This window comes from Artemia sp. Qi Xiang Cuo, chromosome 7 (genome assembly GCF_049724085.1).
Source record: "Artemia sp. Qi Xiang Cuo chromosome 7, ASM4972408v1, whole genome shotgun sequence".
Taxonomy (NCBI): Eukaryota; Metazoa; Arthropoda; class Branchiopoda; order Anostraca; family Artemiidae; genus Artemia; species Artemia sp. Qi Xiang Cuo.
Window position 1 is genome coordinate 78307677 of NC_142800.1, and position 19696 is coordinate 78327372.

The window sequence follows — 19696 nt, forward strand, 5'->3', positions numbered from 1 at the left end:
TTTAACGAGCTAGATTGTACGTAATTCTGATAGGACTATTCTAATACTGATTTTACAAGTGCTGACACCTAGGATAAAACTGCTACTACTATTACTAAAGCCTATTGGAGCATTAAGCTACCTTAGGCCAATACGGCTTCGCCGCTGCTTCTCCGCATTACTCTGTTTGTTTTGCTAATTCCTAGGAAGTTAAGTTTCCTCTAAGTCCATTCTTATAACATTTTCCCACTCTGTTTGTCGAGGTCTCACTTTATGTCTGGCTCAAGATGGATGAACGAAAAGCACGGTTATTGGTTGTCATTCATCCTTCAACTGTTAAATTTGGGCATACCGTCTTACCGTTCTTTTACTATAACACTATAAAATGGGATTGAACCATATTTTTCCACAGCAAACTTAATCGAGATACATTTGCATAAAGTTCCAATCGGTTAGTATCTCGGGAAAAGAAGACAGTAAAGCCTTGACGAAAAACAAAAAATTACCTTTTATAATAAGTTTATACTTGCTGGTAAAACGGTCTTTTGGCCTGTAAATATGGTTATAAAAAAAAACTCATAGTAGAAGTATGAAATATAGGAAACCTCATTGGCTTCTTTAATAATAAAACTATAATAAAATAACTATTATAAATTCAAGCAGAATGTACTGAACTTACGGAGGCTTATCCTTGTTTGTAGATGGAACAAGTCTTCCTTAAAAGAGTGTTTACAGAGTTCTAATCGGTTAGTTCTCGAAGAAAAGACAATAAAATATTGACAATAAACAAAGAAATTATCATTTATGGTTAGTTCAAATACATTAGTACAACGGTCCCTCGGCCTGCAAAGACGGTTATGGAAAAACTTATAGTTAAACTAAGAAATATGTGAAATCTGATTGACTCCTTTAGTAGAGTGGTCACCATAAATGTAAAAACATTTATGGTGTTTAATGGTGTTATGGTGTTATGGTATTGAACGGACGGAAAAACAGTCAGCTAGGCTTTTATTGAACTTGAAAAAATAGTCAATAGTAGTGTTCCCCGAGGACTACCAAAGGTTTTATAGTTTAAGGGGCGGGTGGGAGTTCAGAGGGTCTGAGCTTTGTTTCAGAGTGTCCACCAGTTGGCTATGCTTACCCGGGTAAGCTACCCGGGTATGCTAAGGATCTGAGCTTACCTATGGAACCTTCGCTGCTGATATAAAAGTTCTTCCTTTAACATTTAACTTTTAACATTTTTAACATTTTTTAACTTTTTTAACTTTTTTTAACATTTTTAACTTTTAACATTTTTAACATTTAACACTTAACATTTGACTGTAGCCCTAGGTAGTGGAGTTGAAACACTTTCTAATACTAGGTTTGACATTTCTTCTGGAACACGTTAGCTTTCCACTTAGACCATGGAGCTGGGCTTGATCGTTGTCATTACAGTGGTTTCTAGTAGCCTAATTTTGGTTCAGAATTCATCTTCCAACTCTTCCAAGCCTTTTTTCTACTGCGGAGAAACACAATATGACTTGGCTATTTTACTTTTTGTGTCTTAAGCGCATGCACCAGCCTTACAATATGATAAAGAAGGGGAGGAGGTTAGTGAAACTTCTCCCGGGTAATTTTCTTGTTGCCAAACATCAACTCTTCATCCTGATTTAATCGTTTAATCTTTTTAAACTAACGGCTTAATCTTTCTAACGTTTTTAATATCTAAAATCAAGTTGTTTGGACTAGATCGTCCAGAACACTTTAATAATATAAGTCTCTGAAATTTACCAACCAAGTTCAGCTGTGATCTTTTCCGAATTTCTTAGGGCACAATAAAGATAATACGAGTTGGAAATTACTTAGAAAATTGGCAAATCTTTCTCTCGGTTTTCTATTAACGCTTTGTTAGCTTTGACTCAAGGAAAAAAATAGGGCTGGTTAGAGGTCCCCCTCCTCTCCCTCTTGACGACAAAAATATTTGACATTTTTTTGGCAAAGAAAAAACCTTTTTGCAACCATTACCACCGCTGGAAAAAAAAATTGTGAGTGGTTACCCCCCTCTTTTGAGAATTTCTGAATCCGCCGTTGGGATTATTGGCAAGATGTGTTGATGCTAGTCTTTTAACCATGATATTATAGTGATTTTTTCAGTTTTTCTTTTCTTTTCTTCTCTTCTCTATTTTTTTTTAAATAGTCACAGTGAATGAGGTTAGGGCTGTCGGTAAGGGTAGTCAATATCGAGTCCTTTTCTCCAAATTAGAAGAACTCTTTAATTCCATAGTGTAAAAACAATTTTAAAACTCCGGGTTGTGCACCCAAAATTAAACGTTGACCTTTAATACAGGCTTTTGGGGCCCGATCGAGTGGTGGTTTACGCTTTAAATGAATGGCTACAAGATATAAAGAAATGGCAATTACCTGCTATTCTTGGTGGAGTTGGACCAATGCACTCTATTGTTCAGCTTGGACAAGGTTTCAGAGACCTTTTTATGATGCCCCTAGAACAGTATAGAAAAGACGGTCGGCTTGTGAGGGGAATTCAGCGAGGTGCGTCTGCCTTTGGTACTTCTGCTGTCTTGGCTGTCCTGGAGCTGACCTCCCGCTTTGTCCATGTAATTCAGGTACGACATTCCGTTTTTATTTCATTCCTTTTAGTTGATCTGATGCTTAACGATGAAACTGGGAGTACCCGCTAAAAAGGAGCAAAAGTTGGTTACACAGTTTAAAATGAAGAAAAAAGTTGTACAGTCTTTTTTTATTTTATTTTTAATAAATAGATAAGATAACAGTTTGCACCTAATAACTTGGTTGTGACTGTAGTTAAAGATAGTTTCACGTATACTCTCTTAAGATTCAAGAAATATCCATTGCCTAAAATAATCCCGACACTGGAGATTTTGAAAATTAATAAGATCTAATTTTGTCTAAGATAGATGACTTTAGGGAACCACCTTCCTGCACCCTGCCGGGGTGCCAGAAGTTTCTAAACTGCTGAAATCATTGCGTTCCGCAAGAAAACCCGTTCTTGTATGCAGCAGGGTTTGTACATGGAGTGGGAGGGTATCTGAGGCCTGTCCTCCTCTCCCGAAATCCTACAATTTCCTTGAATTTACAGGCGTCTCTTATTCAACGGTCAAATATTTGTTATTGCCCCTTCCCTAATGCTTTTGTATTATTTGGGACCCCCTCCCCCCTAGAAAAAGCCATGTGTAGGGCCTACATGCCTGTGTGGTAGGTAGTATGTCTATAAGATAGTCCTGGTGAGAAGATAACAAGTCGGTAACAGGTACATTCTTTTATCGAGTCATAACACTGGTCGTCTAAAGGTATTCAGACTTTTTATTTCGGTGAGTTACTCCAAGAATCTGAAACTCTTTTTGGTAATTAAAGAATTGGTATAAAGACTAAAGTTGGGATCATTCTATATAAGGTCAATAAGGCCAAGACAGACATTTTCACGAATCTTATCGAAACTTGGTAGGTTTTTTCCTTTCGTGGTTGTAAATACTTTCTTTTTTCTATATGTCATGGAAGAAAAATACTTTAGCTGTGGCTCTTTGGGAAATGATGAATATTATCCTTACTTACAAATTAATTTTAATGATAAGATAAGATATGAAAAATTGGATTGTTCTATATCTCTATATGAACAAAGATTGAGTTTCTAGATGTTTCCAGAAGACTAAACAAAACTATGGTAATTAATAAATGTAAATTCTCTCAAAAATTTCAGTTTTATGCTAAAAGAATTATGGCAAAGTATCTCATTAATTTTTTTCTTCTTTTTTAAGTTCGACACTAGGGGTTTTATTCTAAACTGTGAAAAAATTAATTGGCTAAATAAGTTAAAAAACTAATGGGGGGGAGATTCACCGCTCTTTTATTATTTTAATAACAGAGTGGTGAAAGAACTATACAAAACGGTATATATACGTAATATATAATAATACATGTCTCCTTTCTAAAAGGCCTCTCTCGGACACACGGGACTTTGTCCACATGTCCGAGAGGGAGTAGCCATACTCAGAAGATGGCCTATGCCCTTGTCGTTACATCAAGCTATTACGTAAAGTTTGAGCATATCAAATGTAACTCTAGTCTAATATTTTCTAAAAAATAACATAAAAAAAACTAGTCTAAAAACTTTCCTTATTTTCAACGCTTATTTTAACTCTTTTAGTCTACTTTTACACAAAAAAAATTTTTTACGCTTCAAATTTTAAGCCTCTTTAAAGAAGCCCAAGAAAGACGCGAAAAAGTGATTGTCATTCCTCTTCCAGCAGGGACGATAAAGTCCCCTCTTAACGTTAAGTCTCAGTTTGCTTCATAGCTTAAACTTTCTGAGTGCATCACTGATAGAAAAAAGGAAATTATATTTCAACGATGTGTAGATATGAGAGGTGGAGGGATCTTTTAACCCCCCACCTTCTTCGTTTGAATAAAGGCATTCGTTTGATTTCTATTAAATGCATAACTGTCTTAAAATGATTCGACCTATTCTGATTGCATATTAACTATAATACCAATGAATCTAATTAGTAACAACAGGGATCCCTTATTTCTTAACAATATTCGCGTAATTTTTTTTTTTTTTTTTTTTTTTTGTCTTTTCAATCAGCTGTTGAATTGAAGAAACGTTCAAAATTTGACAAACCATGTTGATGACAAGTAAAGATTGGAGAAATTGAGCGATTGAGGAAGAGCGAGAGAGTATTTGATTTTTTTGTGGGAGTGGTGGTGGGGGGTAAAATCCAATAAAAAAAAGCCAAAAATAAGTGAATTATTTGGAAAAGCCCCCCGCCCTTGGAACACAATCCTAAGTAGGCCTACGTGGCTGTTCCAGATGAAACCTAGTTATGAAATTATTATTCTTGGTTATACTTTGTAGGTCTGTTCATGGTATTTGCAGATTTTCTTATATGCAATAAATAATTAAAAACAGTAGAAAGAAAGGGTGCAATACTAATAAAGAAAGGTGAGATAGAGAAAGATAATTAGAGAAAGGTTTATGAAAATCAAATAGTGGACAATTGGTTAAGATCTTTATCAATATCCCACATCCCTGGATGGTTCGTTCTCCCTAGGCTATAACCTGTGGGTATCTATTCTGAGTCACATCTTCTGCTTATTTCTAACGGTGTTAGATTGTTTTATACCGTACCATTGATGGTTATTGTATTCTAGTCTGCTGCTGAGATGACCTTTGATGTTCTGTCGCCTGGTCCATCCGTTCGACATGGCCGCTCACGCAAATCAGGGAAGAGAAAAAGTAACCGTGCAAAACATCCTGCTGATCTAAGAGAGGGAATGTCAACTGCCTATTTTTCAGTCAAAGAGGTATTTTTTTTATATAGAGCCTCTCCTTAAAAAAAAGTCCCAATGCGAGATGCATCAGTGAGCACACTCTAGTAATTGGCATTAGAAGTCACCTTCCTTAAAGAGCTGTATAAGAGCATCTTGTTCTCAGGTCAAAGGATATCTTTGTTCTTGTTAACAGAAAAGAGGGGTATCCAGGCGGGGGGCGGTAGGGGGTTTGAACCCCCTTCGTAACGTTTGTCTGACTCGTAAAAATGTAACAAAAATAAATATAAAAAAATTTTTGATGTGTTCCTAAAGTTTTAGAACAGATGTGAAGCTCAGAACAGCTTAGAATGAAAGAGGGGATTTGAGTAATAAAGATAAATGATGGCTACTATTATCTGAGTCAGAATAAAACTTCTCTTGGTAGATTCTTTTTGTTCATTTTTATAATTTTAGGATGAGAAAGTTCTATTAATTGTGTTTTTGGAAAAACACATGAATTTTGGAAATTAGATTTCAGCTAAAACGCGAAAATTTCAGTTACATATTTTGCGCTTTACAGAGCATTAAAGTCGGCATTGACTTGTGTAACACCGTTCTCATGTGGTTCACCCAGTCTAAAACACTAAAGTTCGCTTTAAAGTTTCAGGCGAAATGGCTTTGTTCATTTTGTCTTAAATTGCTGAAATAGCACGCATTACTTAGGTCTTTCACTTAAGAAGCCTAGCCAAAACTGTTAACCCTTGAATCAAACTTCAAATTCAACCACGTAATAAGAGACTTGTTCAAGGGAGCAGGACTTCGAAGAAACCCAAAATTAGGCGAATTGCGTGAACTTGAGACACTATTGGTAAAATTGTAAAAAATGTTAGGTTGTTGAGGAGGAACCATAGATCCAAAGACCTTTCGCATTCCCATGTTCCTACGTGCCTCTGCTTAAGTAGCAGATATTTTCCAACCCGTAAAAAGCTGTGTCTTCTCTGCTATGAAATATGTCAAATCGCCCATGTCTATTGTCTTATTAGTTGTTTAAATTGAATGTGATCAATAATGAAATTAAGACTTGTATATCTGAGATTTTTAATGGGAAAACAAGGCTATTCTGAATTAATGCCCCCCCCCCCCCGTTATACCTGAAATATTGGGGTGGCTCACACTTATCACTCCGTTTGAGTACAAAGGACATTAAATCAAAAACATTTTTGCCTTCTGGATCTGTGTTAAGTCTATTCATACTTGAAAACTGCAATTTTCTAAGATTTTTCTGTTGGTTGTTTCAAAAGTATTAAGTTTCTAGGAAGATATTATATCTTCGTTAGTGTTGCCATGTTGAGCCATGAAAATAAATAAGAAAAACTATTTAGTTAAATTTAACAATGCTTTTCTTCCTTAAAAATTCAAACATGAACTATATTAATTCCCAAAGACAACTGCACCTTCAAATGAAAGTTATAACTTCTAAAGTTGCCATACGTATCTACCTCGGTCTTTGCTAATTTTTCCACTGCGTTTCATCTTTCGAATTTAACGCCGGCTGCCACCAAAACTTCATATGGAGGTCGTTTTCACAAAAAAAATTGAGTTCCTTATGTTTCCTAATTTATTAATATATATGGCTAAACGCCATATATATAAACGCCATTAATATATTATTCATTAATATATATATATATATATATATATATATATATATATATATATATATATATATATATATATATATATATATATATATATATATATATATATATATATATATATATATATTATTATTATTATTATTTATTTGTAACCCATCATACAGACAACAACAACAAAAACAGAGTACAGCAAAGACAAAAGAAAGAAAAATACACTTGAATAAAGGTAAATGTACCAACTACATAACAGCAATAACTTCTACTAATGACAGTGCATAGCATGAACTATTGTTGGAGAATCGCATGCCACTGGTGACTAATGATTTTCCTGTTAATCTGTTGTATTTGTTTTTCTATTGTAAGCGTGGGATCAGCTGTTTTGTATTTTCTGACCAGGTAAGTGTTGCGTGTCCAGGGTGGAAACCTTAGTAGGTATTTTTCGTATTTAAAGAATATCGACCGTCATCTGTGCTTCATAGTTTGCGGGAAAGTTCGCCAGAAGGGGCTAAGGTACAAAAAGTGAGGGAGGACCAGTGCGTTGTAGAGCCGCGCTAGGATCATTCGGTTAAAGCTGAATTTCTTTGCTACGATTTTGCTATATGCAAAGCTTGTTCGTTTCTCGAGATGTTTAATGAGTAGTGCTCTTGTGTGCTTTAGTATCTGGCCAACGGGTAACCCTGAATATGTAATATGGTCAGCTGGTGCTATGTTAGTGTTTCCGAGCGTGATGGATTCGGACTTCAGCGTTTCAGACCAGATGAACAATAGCACTTTCGACATCGAAGTGTTGAATTCAAGACCAATAGCTGCATACTCTCTTTCAAAAATTTTAAAATTTTCTTCAATTCTTCCAAGTTCACGGGCAATGTTTAATAAGTCATCAGCAAAGCAAACTAGGGAAAGATCTGTACTTTTAGAAATGCAAGATGTTAGAAAATTTTCTTGTGCAGGAATCACGCTATTATTGAAAGCTGGAGCAGAAGTAGACGCGCCTTGACGAGCACCCTTCTTTACTGGGATTCTAACAGAATCTGTTTCCTTCTCATACTTGATCTCGATTTCGGCCTCGAGGTTTTCATACATATCTCTCAGGGGTAATAGTGTGTCATATTGGACGCCGCGCTTTGCCATTTCAAGTTCAATCTGTTAGTATATTAATGAGTCAAAAGATCGTCGAATATCATGTATGCCAAGAGCGACAGATCCGCCAGAATTTTCGGCATCCAATAGTACTGAAACTACCGCAATTAAAGCATGTCCACCTCCAAGGCCAGGCTGGAAACCGAACTGCAAAGGTAGTGTGAAGCATCTCATATTAATTTCCTCAATAATCAGAAGTTCGAATATCTTGCAAAAAGTGGTAGACACTGTTATTGGTCGAAATTATGTGCATTCCCCGGGAGGCTTTCCCTTTTTTGGTACCGGTGTAAGACTTCCAACGCAGAACGTACTAGGAAGAATATGTTGTGCAAAAATCATCTGGAATAAGAGGGTTAAATGTTCAATAAGCAGAAACGACGGGTTTTGTAGGTGGACTGCAGAAATTTTGTCAATATCTTGTGATCTCTTTTTTTAAGATGGAGGAGGGCGTTCTAAATGTCAGAAACTGATACAACACGATCGGTGGGACTTGCATGTGATAGTTGGTTATTGAGATAATATTTGAATTTTGTGCTTTTTTCTGGGCACGGGGGTGAAAACTCTTGCTCATAGTGTGCTTTCCATGACTCTGACGATGCATCAGTGGCTGGTTTTTTATCTTGCATGGACCTCCAGATATTATTGGGTTTTTGCGAAGCAATTTTTGATGACTTACTAATAATTTCTGCGCGACGATTAGCTAGTTCTTTGGTAAATTTACGTTTGGTGTAAAGATTGGTTCCAATCACTATTCTGTTTCGTGAACATCAATAATTTTTTCATATAGAGAGCCACAATTTAACCTTATCACACGCATCAACTAAAGCCGCATTTTCTGACTACCCCTTTAGTTGTGTTCCTATTTTTATTTTTCGTTTTGGCACTACCGCTTCCTCAGCTAGACGAAATGCATGTGACAACTGAGCAGTGTACGTTTTAATCTGAATTCGCGATTCCTTTTCGCGGCTAGGAGTGGATTGTATTAGCAGATTGTATGGAACTTTTTTTTTTATATAATGCTATCACATACGTGATTGTAATGGAAGGTTTCCTTTTTGTTCCAATCCGTAAGCTCTACCCATTTCAGCGATCTTACTTTTTGACTAGTTTGGCGAGTGCTTGAAGAGAGAGGTGCTATTTTCAATTCTATTGGGAAGTGGTCCGAAGAAAAGGGAATATCAAAAACGCGCACTTGAGAGGAAGAAAGCTGTTTTGAACAAATCAAATGGTCAAGATCAGATGTGGAACCTGTGCTATGTATGCTTGTGAAATTTTGTGTTTTGCCTGACACGATAAACGAGTCATCAAGTAAACCGTAAATCATATTTTCCCGAACACTAGATTCATTAGTATCAATCCCGTTGACATTAGCACTCAATGAGCAATTAAAATCACCTAAAATATCTCTAGGGAGTTTCCTACGCTTAGCTAGGAGAAGGCACTCTGATAGTTTAGCGATACTTCTGGCAAAAAGCAAATCCGAATGGTCATCCCGGTAATCTGTCGGCAGATACACGTTAAATACTACTAAATTACCACCTACTTAAACTGCAAGGATATTTTGCGTTGAGAATAAAATCTTTGACTCAGTATCTCTCCGAACATAAGTTACAAGTCCGCCAGAGGGTCGACCAAGGGCCTGCTTGCGCTCAGCAGGAACAGCACACATCAAATGAGACTGAAAAATGTCTAACTGATTCTAAGACAATGGGAGGGCAAAGTGCTCTTGAATACTTACAATATGGCTGGTTTTCAGCATTTCAGCTATTATTAAAGATCGGTCAGCACAGTTGCCGTTTATATTCCAAAACAAAAGGTTCATGAAATTCAAGAAACACCAGATTTCATATCAGACTTGGTAGACTTGTTGTAGGACAGCGTAGTCTATAGAATATGTGTCCACTTGAGTTGCAGCTCGTGCAGAAGGCTGGCTGATTGCACTTGTTTAGGCGATCGGAAGTGTGATCAGTTGATCCACACTTCGAACACTGGTTGATTTGTGCATTCGGCTGCAAGATGACCAACTAAATGACACTTATAACACTGTTTCGGCAAAAATACAAAATGCTGTGCTGGTTGTTTCTCGTAGTGTATTTTCACAGAATGAAGAAGAAAAAACTCGAGCTCGGTTCGAGATTCGAAATGTACTTTGAAGACACGTGAGGTACCACATTGCAGTATTTTTACGGCATTTGGAATGAGCGGTTTGAGTGACTGTTCATCAAAGTCCTCCGGAACTCGTTTCAGGACACCAATATGGCTCGATGAGCGGACAGATGCCGTAACACCCTGACTGTTATTCTTCAATGAAGCGACAACTGCATCTGCTATTTTCTTCGATTTTACAACTAATTTCCAGTCATTTTTTTTTATTTGCGAAGCTCATTTATATCGTCACCACTGGGACATTATGTTCTTAAGAACAACGGCATAGCTAGGTCTTTGATTAGGCTCGTCGGTTGGTTTGCTAGGCACCCACGAGATCGGCTTATTTTGTGCTATGTGATAAAGTCCATCAACTTTTTGCTTAATTTTGGTTAGGTGACAAATAGCCGTAGCAGATATGCTTTCATCCACTGCAGGAACGGAGCAAGGCGACAATATGACAAACGTTGGAATTAGACTTTTGTCACGATTAGCCGTTTGAGCGAACCATTTGCAAATGTCTAACATTTTCTTCCTCCTTCTTGCTATACCTGATTAGGCGAGTTTCGATTTTTAAATCCTGGTGGAGTAAAGTCTTTGCGTCAATAATATCATCAAACGAGAAGAAGCTCACGGCTTTTGCAATAATCATTTCCGCTTTTTCCCCCGTTCTCATCGAGCGTGAAATGTAGTTCAGCACAGGTTTGATAATAATCTTTCCACCGTGACCTGTATCACTTTTTTCGCCCATAATGAACGAAATATTAAGAGTTTCTGGGGTGTATTCACTCATAAACCAGCCAGTGTCTTCACTCGAAAACAGCCAAAGTCTACTGAATCACACAATACTAGGAACAAGAGAAGTGTCGGGACCCGCTCACCAATTCCCCGCAAGTTAAGGGTAACTAAATACCGGCAGGTACATACGGCGCTTGCGGCAGGAACCCTCCCCTCTTCTGCTTACTCCCTAATATATGTTATTAGTATTCTGTTCCAGAAACTACTTTTGAATTTTGGCTTATTTTTGGACAGTACAGTAGGTGGCAACACGGCACTATAAAATTCGGGCGCAGTTTCCACAGCGCAACAATCAAGCTCTGGCAACGCTGCTAGATTTTGGCCATATCGCTGCTGTGCACAAAGAATACAATCATCTAAGGTAATTAAATATTTCTGTCTGAGTCTCTATACTTGTTAAGTCGCTAAATCCCAAGGATTTTCAAAGGATTCAAAGAATCAAAGGATTCAAAGGATTCAAAGGAATCAAAGGATTTGCACAAAAAACAATCTGTATTTAGTTTTCACCAATAATTTTTAAATCACAAATTTCTTAAACTCCGGTAAAGATAAAACCCCAGTTACTCGCCAAAGAGGGGTTTATCAAATACCATGCGATTGTGGCAATTACTACGTTGGCAGAACTCATCATAATCTTGAAAAACGGATAAACCAACACAAAGAAGACATAGACAAAGCGTTAATTGCTAATAGTTCTAATAACACCTTTGATTTTGCTTTAGCTAGCCATATATTTGATAATCCCAGCCACACAATACTTTTTGAAAAATCTTCTCTCATTAGTAGTGATTTGGGAATAAAACAGGTGGTCCAGGAATCCATCGAAATTAGGCTCAAAATAAATAAAAATATATCCTTAAATAGGGACTTAGGAGAGTTTTCACTGAATTCCTTATACTCAAATCTAATTAAAAATGATCTAACAAAATATTTTATTAAACCAATTGACAATAGTATTGAACCCGTTACAAAAAGGCCTTTGAGACTGGCTGCTAAAAAAGCAAGATTAGCTTTGAAAACTTGCAGTTAATAATTTCATTTTATTTCGTTTGAATGAATTCATCCTCTCTCATCATTTTATTTGTCAGTCCTGGTTGAACTTCGTTGAAGTGAGGATACTGGGGCTGTTTTAAAGGTTTTTTAAAAGCGTTTTTTTAAAAAAGCATTTTTAGTTTTGAACTTCGTATTTTAATGTAAGTTTGTTTTTATATATATTTTTTCTTTGGTGTTGTGCTGAAGACGGCCCTTGGACATAGGGCCGAAATATTCACCGATTTAAATTGCACTGTCTTGAAAAAAATTTCCCTATTGTTTTTAAGTTGTGTTTGTTTGATATATATATATATATAATATATATATATATATATATATATATATATATATATATATATATATATATATATATATATATATATATATATATATATATATATATATATATATATATAATACATAATAATGATTTATTTTTGACCCACTATACAGAAAATGAAGTGGAGTAACACAAGAAAAGAGAAAAAAAAAATAAATAAAAAAACAAAAAAAAAACACAAAGATACATTTAACAACAACACAAAAAATAACTATTACACTCAATGCGCTGTGGCTACCAGGATAAGTGGGAGGATATCACACAAAGTATATTTTTTGTTCTCCTAAAGATTGCGAATTGGTCTGAAAATTAAATTGAAAATAGACGGATCGCAGAATTATCTAGTAATGGTTAATAGGATTAATATGAGATGTACATACAATTAAAACTTTAACTATCTACACGGAATCTGAACCCAATTTCTAATATCATCTGGCCGAAACAGGATGTGAAGGCCAGCAGGGAACAAAACTGCATGGTCACAAAAACTCGAGTACAATTTAGCCAATGCTTTTCTGTTATATCTTCCCCTGTTGGGGACAATTTTGGCGTACCCCAGTTTCAGCTTCTCTTTAATATCACTCAATGCGCGGAGAAAAACTAAGTTTAGCGCTCTGCGAATATTCATCCCAAACCATCAGAAAGATTCAATTCTTTTTACAGAAAATGAGCCATAATCAAGTGGCACTGCTGAAGATTTTGAATTAAACACTAAATAATCATAATTATTATTGTTGATGTTTAATCCAATTCTCTCATAAAGCCACGATACTAGTAGCACAGACTTCATCAATGTAAACTTTGACCTGCTAACAAGCAGAAGATCATCCGCATATGCAATATAGGAGACGTTTGACAACCCTGAAGAGTAAGAAAGCGGTATCATATTAAGAACACTCAATAAACAAGCTTTAAAAATATAAGGTGAAAGCACACTACCCTGACGGACCCCAGATCTAACTGGGATTTTGCCAAAGGCCCGGGAACCCTGCCTCAACTGAATAAATGAATTCTGGTACCAAAACCGAAGTACACAAATAATTGAACTATTCACACCCAAACGTGCCAGAGAAAACCATGCCTGAGAGTGACAAACAGTATCGAAAGCTTTAGATAGGTCTAACGCACAAAAGTTAACTTCCGTTTTTAAACGTTGTGCTTCTTGTAACACCTTTGCAAGTATACGGTGGGCATGCTGGCATCCTATACGCGACTAAAAACCGAACTGATTTGCGTCATAATCCACCTTATCTTGAATAAATGGGAGCAGTACATATTCAAATAGTTTCCTTAAATTACACGCTACAGTGATAGGGCGGTAGGATCCACAATTAAGCGGATCCTTCCCTCGCTTCAGAACAGAGGTAACAGTACCACACAGGAAAGAATCAGGCACTAGTGAGCTACTAACACATATCTGAAAAAGTAGTTGCAGATGGCTAATCAACTCGGGAGGATCGTTTCTTAAATGTTCAACACAAATTCCATCCAAATCAATAGACTTAGATTTTAGTTTTTTAATGCTTTTCACAACAGACTCAGCACTAATAGGGATAATATCTTTCTGGCGTAGTCTACGCGGAATAACTTAATCAAGCAATCTACAAAACCTGGAATGGACTGCATAATTAACTGTACTGAAAATTGTCGAGTAATGACTAACCCATGAATCACCAGGTATTGAACTGGACGAAACAGTCGGGTTTAGCTTACTAGAATTCAACACTTCACTCCATTGCCGAGGACTTTTCGGAAAGTCCTTACCCTTATATCGGAAACTTCGCAAGTAAGATTTGAATTCAGATTTGGTTTTTTTTTTTTAATATTAAATACATTACCCAAGGTGGGGCGGCCACTCGCATTCCATATCCGAAACCACATTTTTGCCCGATTTTTCACAATTTTTAACTGAGGATCCTCTTTCCATAAAGAACTTATAGTTTTCGAGCGAATACGTGAAACAGGGACAGCTATGGCCTCGGCTTGTTTAAGGCAGGCAAGAATCTGAGAATAGTAAGAATTAAGTTTGTGATCGAGCATTAGGCGAGAGGACACTGGTACAAAGTAAATGGTAAGGAACTGTCACAGATGAGAGTAGAGTTGCCAAAGTACAGATATATAATGTCCAGTTAGCTTTATTCCATTCACGCTTATCATACCATTTCGTGCCCCGAACAGAAGATTCACACTGATTCAGGCCAGAAGAATGCGAAACAGAGACGGTAAAAGAGAGGGGGAGGTGATCATAATCTCTTTCTTCGTCATGAACCTCGACACTCGAGCATATCACACCAGCCGAGCAAACACAGTGGTCTATATCAGACACACATCCACTATTATGAATATACGAAAAATCTGCACTCTTGGCTACTATCTGATATCCATCTGGCAAAGACTGAAGCACAAGATCAGACCGAGTTGACTCTCTATTTATGTTACAATTCAGGTATCCCACTATGATCCACTTAAAGCTATGTCTTTCAATATTCCAAAGGAAATTCTTCAGAGAAGACACAATTTTTGTAAATTTATTAAATGACAAAACTGTTTTTTTATCATGAGGTAGGTAAGTATTGATAATCACTAGATCTGCAATTTGAAGGGCAATGAAATTATCGCAAGAGTGTATGCACTGGGGAGAGAAGCACGAAGGTATATTACTCACAATACATGCAAGCCCTCCGGAAGGTCTGCCCTCGTCCGTCTGGCACTAGTTGTATAAACTAGATGTTAATCACTTCTGTTTAGTGAGCTAACAATTACAACTGGCAAAACATGTTCCTGTAGCAACACGATGTCAAAATCGATCATTTTCTGATTTATTGAATAATCTTTGTCTTTGGTGCCATTTATGTTCAGAGAACACACAGAAAACGTTACTGTTCCAGTCATTTCTTATTCGAGGCACGCTTAGCTATGGCACTGCGGATTACGCGGCACTTTAGACTGAATGCAACATGGCCTTCACCACATAGCGCACACTTCGGTTTAGCCAAATATGGTGCATCTTTTTTCGATAAATGCATACCGCTGCAGTGGGAACAGTGGGGAGGGCTGGTGCACTTGGCCTTCATATGATCAGGTTATTGACACTTATAACAGCAACGGGGAGGACGGAGGCACTCAAATACTCGGAAAATTTCATATTCTACCTTAAGTCCGAGACGAAGTGCATTTGTAAGTCCAACAACATCGTAGAAGAATATCTTAACAGTCAAAGACTGCCCGAGGCACTTAGCGTCTACAACTCCTTCACGCCCCTCGAACAAACTGACGTCATAAGCTAGCGGTATGCCCTTAACTATTCCAACGGGTATCCGCTCTTGAAGTTTTGCATCGCACTTCGGAAAATTAGGTACCGCATCACAAAAGTTCTTTGCTGCAACTGGGTCAATCTGCACTAAAAGTTTATTGCCCGACGGCTTTATAGAATGAATGGCATGGTGTCCCTTGATTTGGTCAATGGCATCGCGACGTTTCACAGGATTGTTAAGCTCGGGAGAAATTCCAGAGATTACTACAGTAGTAGCGGATTTGTTTACATTTGGCTTAAACGAGGCACTGGGCAAGGAGGGAAAATTCAGATCATAAGATGTCACTTTTTCGTTTATCTGCTTAAGGGCTCGGTCTAGGGAGCTAATCTTACTGACTAACCTGGAGTAAGCTACTGCGGGGATAACCGGCACTTCAGTAGGTGAGACAATAACAAAAGTTGGCAGCAGGGAATTATCAGAGTCACATTGACGCAACAAGTCCAAAATATCTTTCAAATTTCTCTGCGAAGCTAGGTCACCCTGCCGCTTTGGAACAAATTTATTCGGATCTGCTATTCCCCAAAACTCCGCTTTGGCGTCTTTAATGACTTTATCATCAAAAAATTCCAGTGCATGATTAATTATCGTCACATCATCGATTCCTTCACGAAAATTTGATTGGAGAAAATTCAGAACAGGCGAATATGCATATTCCATTAATATCTTGCTCACGTTACAGCAATAACATTATATATGAACTCCACAGAAAGAATGCGGACGAGATACAGCTAACAAAATCTGTGGGAAGTGCGGGCACTCAAATCGCCTTTCCCCAGCAGTTTATGGATCAATATCCGGCCGGTACCGATACGGCTCTTGTGTTTGTTCCCGCTCTCTTCTGCACAGACTGTCACTAATCAGCGAAAAAATAATGAAAATTTGGCTATTAAACTATATTATTAGCCAAATAATCCTTTTTCTTTCTTTCCTTTTTGCTTTCCCTTTTTTCCTTTCTTTTCTTTCCCTTAAAATTTGAACTTTGTTGCTACCGTATTAATCCAAACAAGCAATTAGTCCATATCAATAAGTTTACCTTAGATTATTATCCGTAGCAGAAATAATCCTCAAGGTCACTGAATATATTATAGCTCAAGGCACTGAATTAATACAATTTCACAGCTGGTTTTAAAGTTCACTAGATCCAAAAAGATGATGTTATATATATATATATATATATATATATATATATATATATATATATATATATATATATATATATATATATATATATATATATATATATATATATGTTTCCACCAAGTCGATTCAAAGAATCGTTTTCACTGTCCTTGGTACTTGAAAGCTTCAGGACATAATTAACTTTAGAAACAAGGGATTGGAATGGCGTTCGATGCTGTTAGTAACTATTATCATTATTTATATTTTATTATTCTTCTTTACTTATTACTATATTATATTAAAGCATTATATTATATTTTACATCTTATAATTTATTATTCGTAGCCTGGAGCTCGTGTCCTCCTACCAAAAGTTTTTTTTTTATAAGCCTGTTGTCATAACTATGGTCAGTACCCTGCCAGAAATTTGTTTCGAAGTTGTTAAACCCCGTTGGAAAGGACTTGCGACTAAAATTGGGACCTTTACAATTACATGTATGTGGGTTTTCAAATGTCCTCCCTCCCCTAAAGTTCTTGTTGTTATTAGCTATGATACAAATTGACTATATTACGCAATGAATGAGTTTCTACAAGTAAAACTGTATATATAATGTAGGTACGGGGCTAAAACATTCGGATTTTTTTTTTGTTTCAGTGTGCAGATTATTCCAGAATAAGGTGGTGGAGTGTTTTCGGTTTTATTTGTTATAATTAATATAAAAATTGGTCGAATACTCGTTTGACAAATTATTTGATAATTTCCTGCGGTAAACATCACCCAGCAAATACTTTAAAGGAGACATACTTTACTTATTTTTATCCAAGAATCATAAAATTCTGAAAATGAATGTTTAATGCCCAATTTGTCTGGATAAGGTGACGTTTCGAGGTGATCTAAAGAGACAATTATCTCTACCCCACCTTCCATAGGGTAGTTTGATTTATTCATTTAAAGCGTTCAATGAGTCTTTTATCTGTTTTCATAATATATAATTATTTTTCTCTTTCAGGGTTTGACTGAGACGGCAAGAGCTTTTGTCACAAACTCGAACAGAGAATATGACCAAAAAGGCATCACGGGAGCTGTGGGTGAGGTTTTGCGCCAAATTCCGCCTACTGTTGTTAAGCCATTTGTTTTAGCTACCGAAGCGACATCTACCGTTTTAGATGGCCTTCAGAGCCAACTTCGACCAGAAGCAAGAAGGGAGGCAAGTGACAAATGGAGATTGATTGAAGAGTAGAATAAAGGGGCCGTCATATGCTATTATTTTATTTGGTTTCTTAATTTTATTGAACGTTATTTCATTGCATTGGAATACGAATATATGCGACATAGTGTAGATTTTTTTGGAGATTAAAAACCGTGGTTTCGTTTATTTTTTAATTTATTTCTTTATAGCCTTTGCTTTTATTTATTTTCTCCTTTTTTATGCCAGGACTAATGGCTCTAGGTCTGTAACTTAGTCCTGAGATGTTACTGGCATTGCTTTTGATGAACTGACTCTTGCCAAGGCAAGTGCCTCTTATGGATCAGCTCAAATGAGTCCTCCTATTTCCTCGCCATCATGATAATCTTTGAAGTTCATTTTTAGTCAAAGAAAGGCCGATTTTTCAAGTTATATGCATACATCTTCTCTCTGGGCTAATGAGCTATTAACGAAAGTGATGCAGCCATTGACAGTGGTGAAAAAAACGAGGCCGAATTGTAAACCCAACAACCGGTCGATAAACGTCACAGTAAGCTTTGTAGGCTATAGTATTTACTATGTTGTCATTGTAAAAATCAAACGTGTGTGGTTTTATCTTTTCTTCTTGTTTTACCGGGAATTAAAGCCGTGTGTGTAATAAGGACGCCATTTCTTTGTCTCGTAATTTCTATGAATTAAATAAATTGAGTGATGCCAAAGCACTCGAAAGAATTTTCCCGTTTATTTAACAATTTGAATCATAAGGTGGAACGATAAGAATGAGAAATAGAATATAAGAGCGTAGGCAGATAGGAATAAAATACAAAATGTTTTCTTCTGTATGCCTTACTTATTACTATTGATTGTTATTGTTATCGATATTAGATCATATTTGGTCATGCTATTCACACTTTTCGTTCACGCTTTTCGTTCGCTGTTGTTTTACCAGGAAATAATGCCGTGCGTGGGTTCCTTTGCTTTGTAATTTTCCTGAATTAAGTAAATTAATTGATGCTAAAGCATTCGTAAGGGTTTGTTTTAATGTGGCAACTGTAAGAACTTGAAAGACGGGATGTTTTAGTATTTTAGTGGTTGTTATTGCTAATGATTCTTATTGTTCTTCGATGTAACTGAATTGAATTGAACTAAATAGGCAATTGAACTGAAAGGAAGTATAAAAATCAATTTAATGAGTTTCTCTGCTAAGAATCAACTAAAAAATTTTCGTTTTGTAGTTAGTTTAAAAAGGAGTGATTCAACAAGATTACCACGAAAGCTCCTAAAAAGCTAATGAAACGTGATTCAACAGAAAAGGAGTGATTCAACAAGATTACCACGAAACCTCCTATAAAGCTAGTGAAACGTGATTCAACAGAAAAGGAGTGATTCAACAAGATTACCACGAAACCTCCTATAAAGCTAATGAAACGTGATTCAACAGAAAAGGAGTGATTCAACAAGATTACCACGAAACCTCATATAAAGCTAGTGAAACGTGATTCAACAGAAAAGGAGTGATTCAACAAGATTGCCACGAAACCTCCTATAAAGCTAATGAAACGTGATTCAACAGAAAAGGAGTGATTCAACAAGATTACCACGAAACCTCCTAAAAAGCTAATGAAACGTGATTCAACAGAAAAGGAGTGATTCAACAAGATTACCACGAAACCTCCTATAAAGCTAGTGAAACGTATCCGATACCCAATTTTTGATT

The 19696-nt window shown here is 36.5% G+C and overlaps 1 protein-coding gene across 1 annotated transcript in view; it reads left to right on the plus strand.

Moving 5' to 3' along the window:
* Nucleotides 1-18733, plus strand: part of Atg2 (Autophagy-related 2) — a 167777-nt gene extending 149044 nt beyond the window's left edge. The window contains exons 18-20 of the mRNA XM_089092600.1: nucleotides 2309-2585; nucleotides 5149-5301; nucleotides 17803-18733. Of these exons, the coding sequence (XP_088948726.1) occupies nucleotides 2309-2585; nucleotides 5149-5301; nucleotides 17803-18033 (661 nt within the window). The 3' untranslated portion in view covers nucleotides 18034-18733. The remainder of the gene's footprint in view (nucleotides 1-2308; nucleotides 2586-5148; nucleotides 5302-17802) is intronic.
* The last annotated feature ends 963 nt before the right edge of the window (nucleotides 18734-19696 follow it).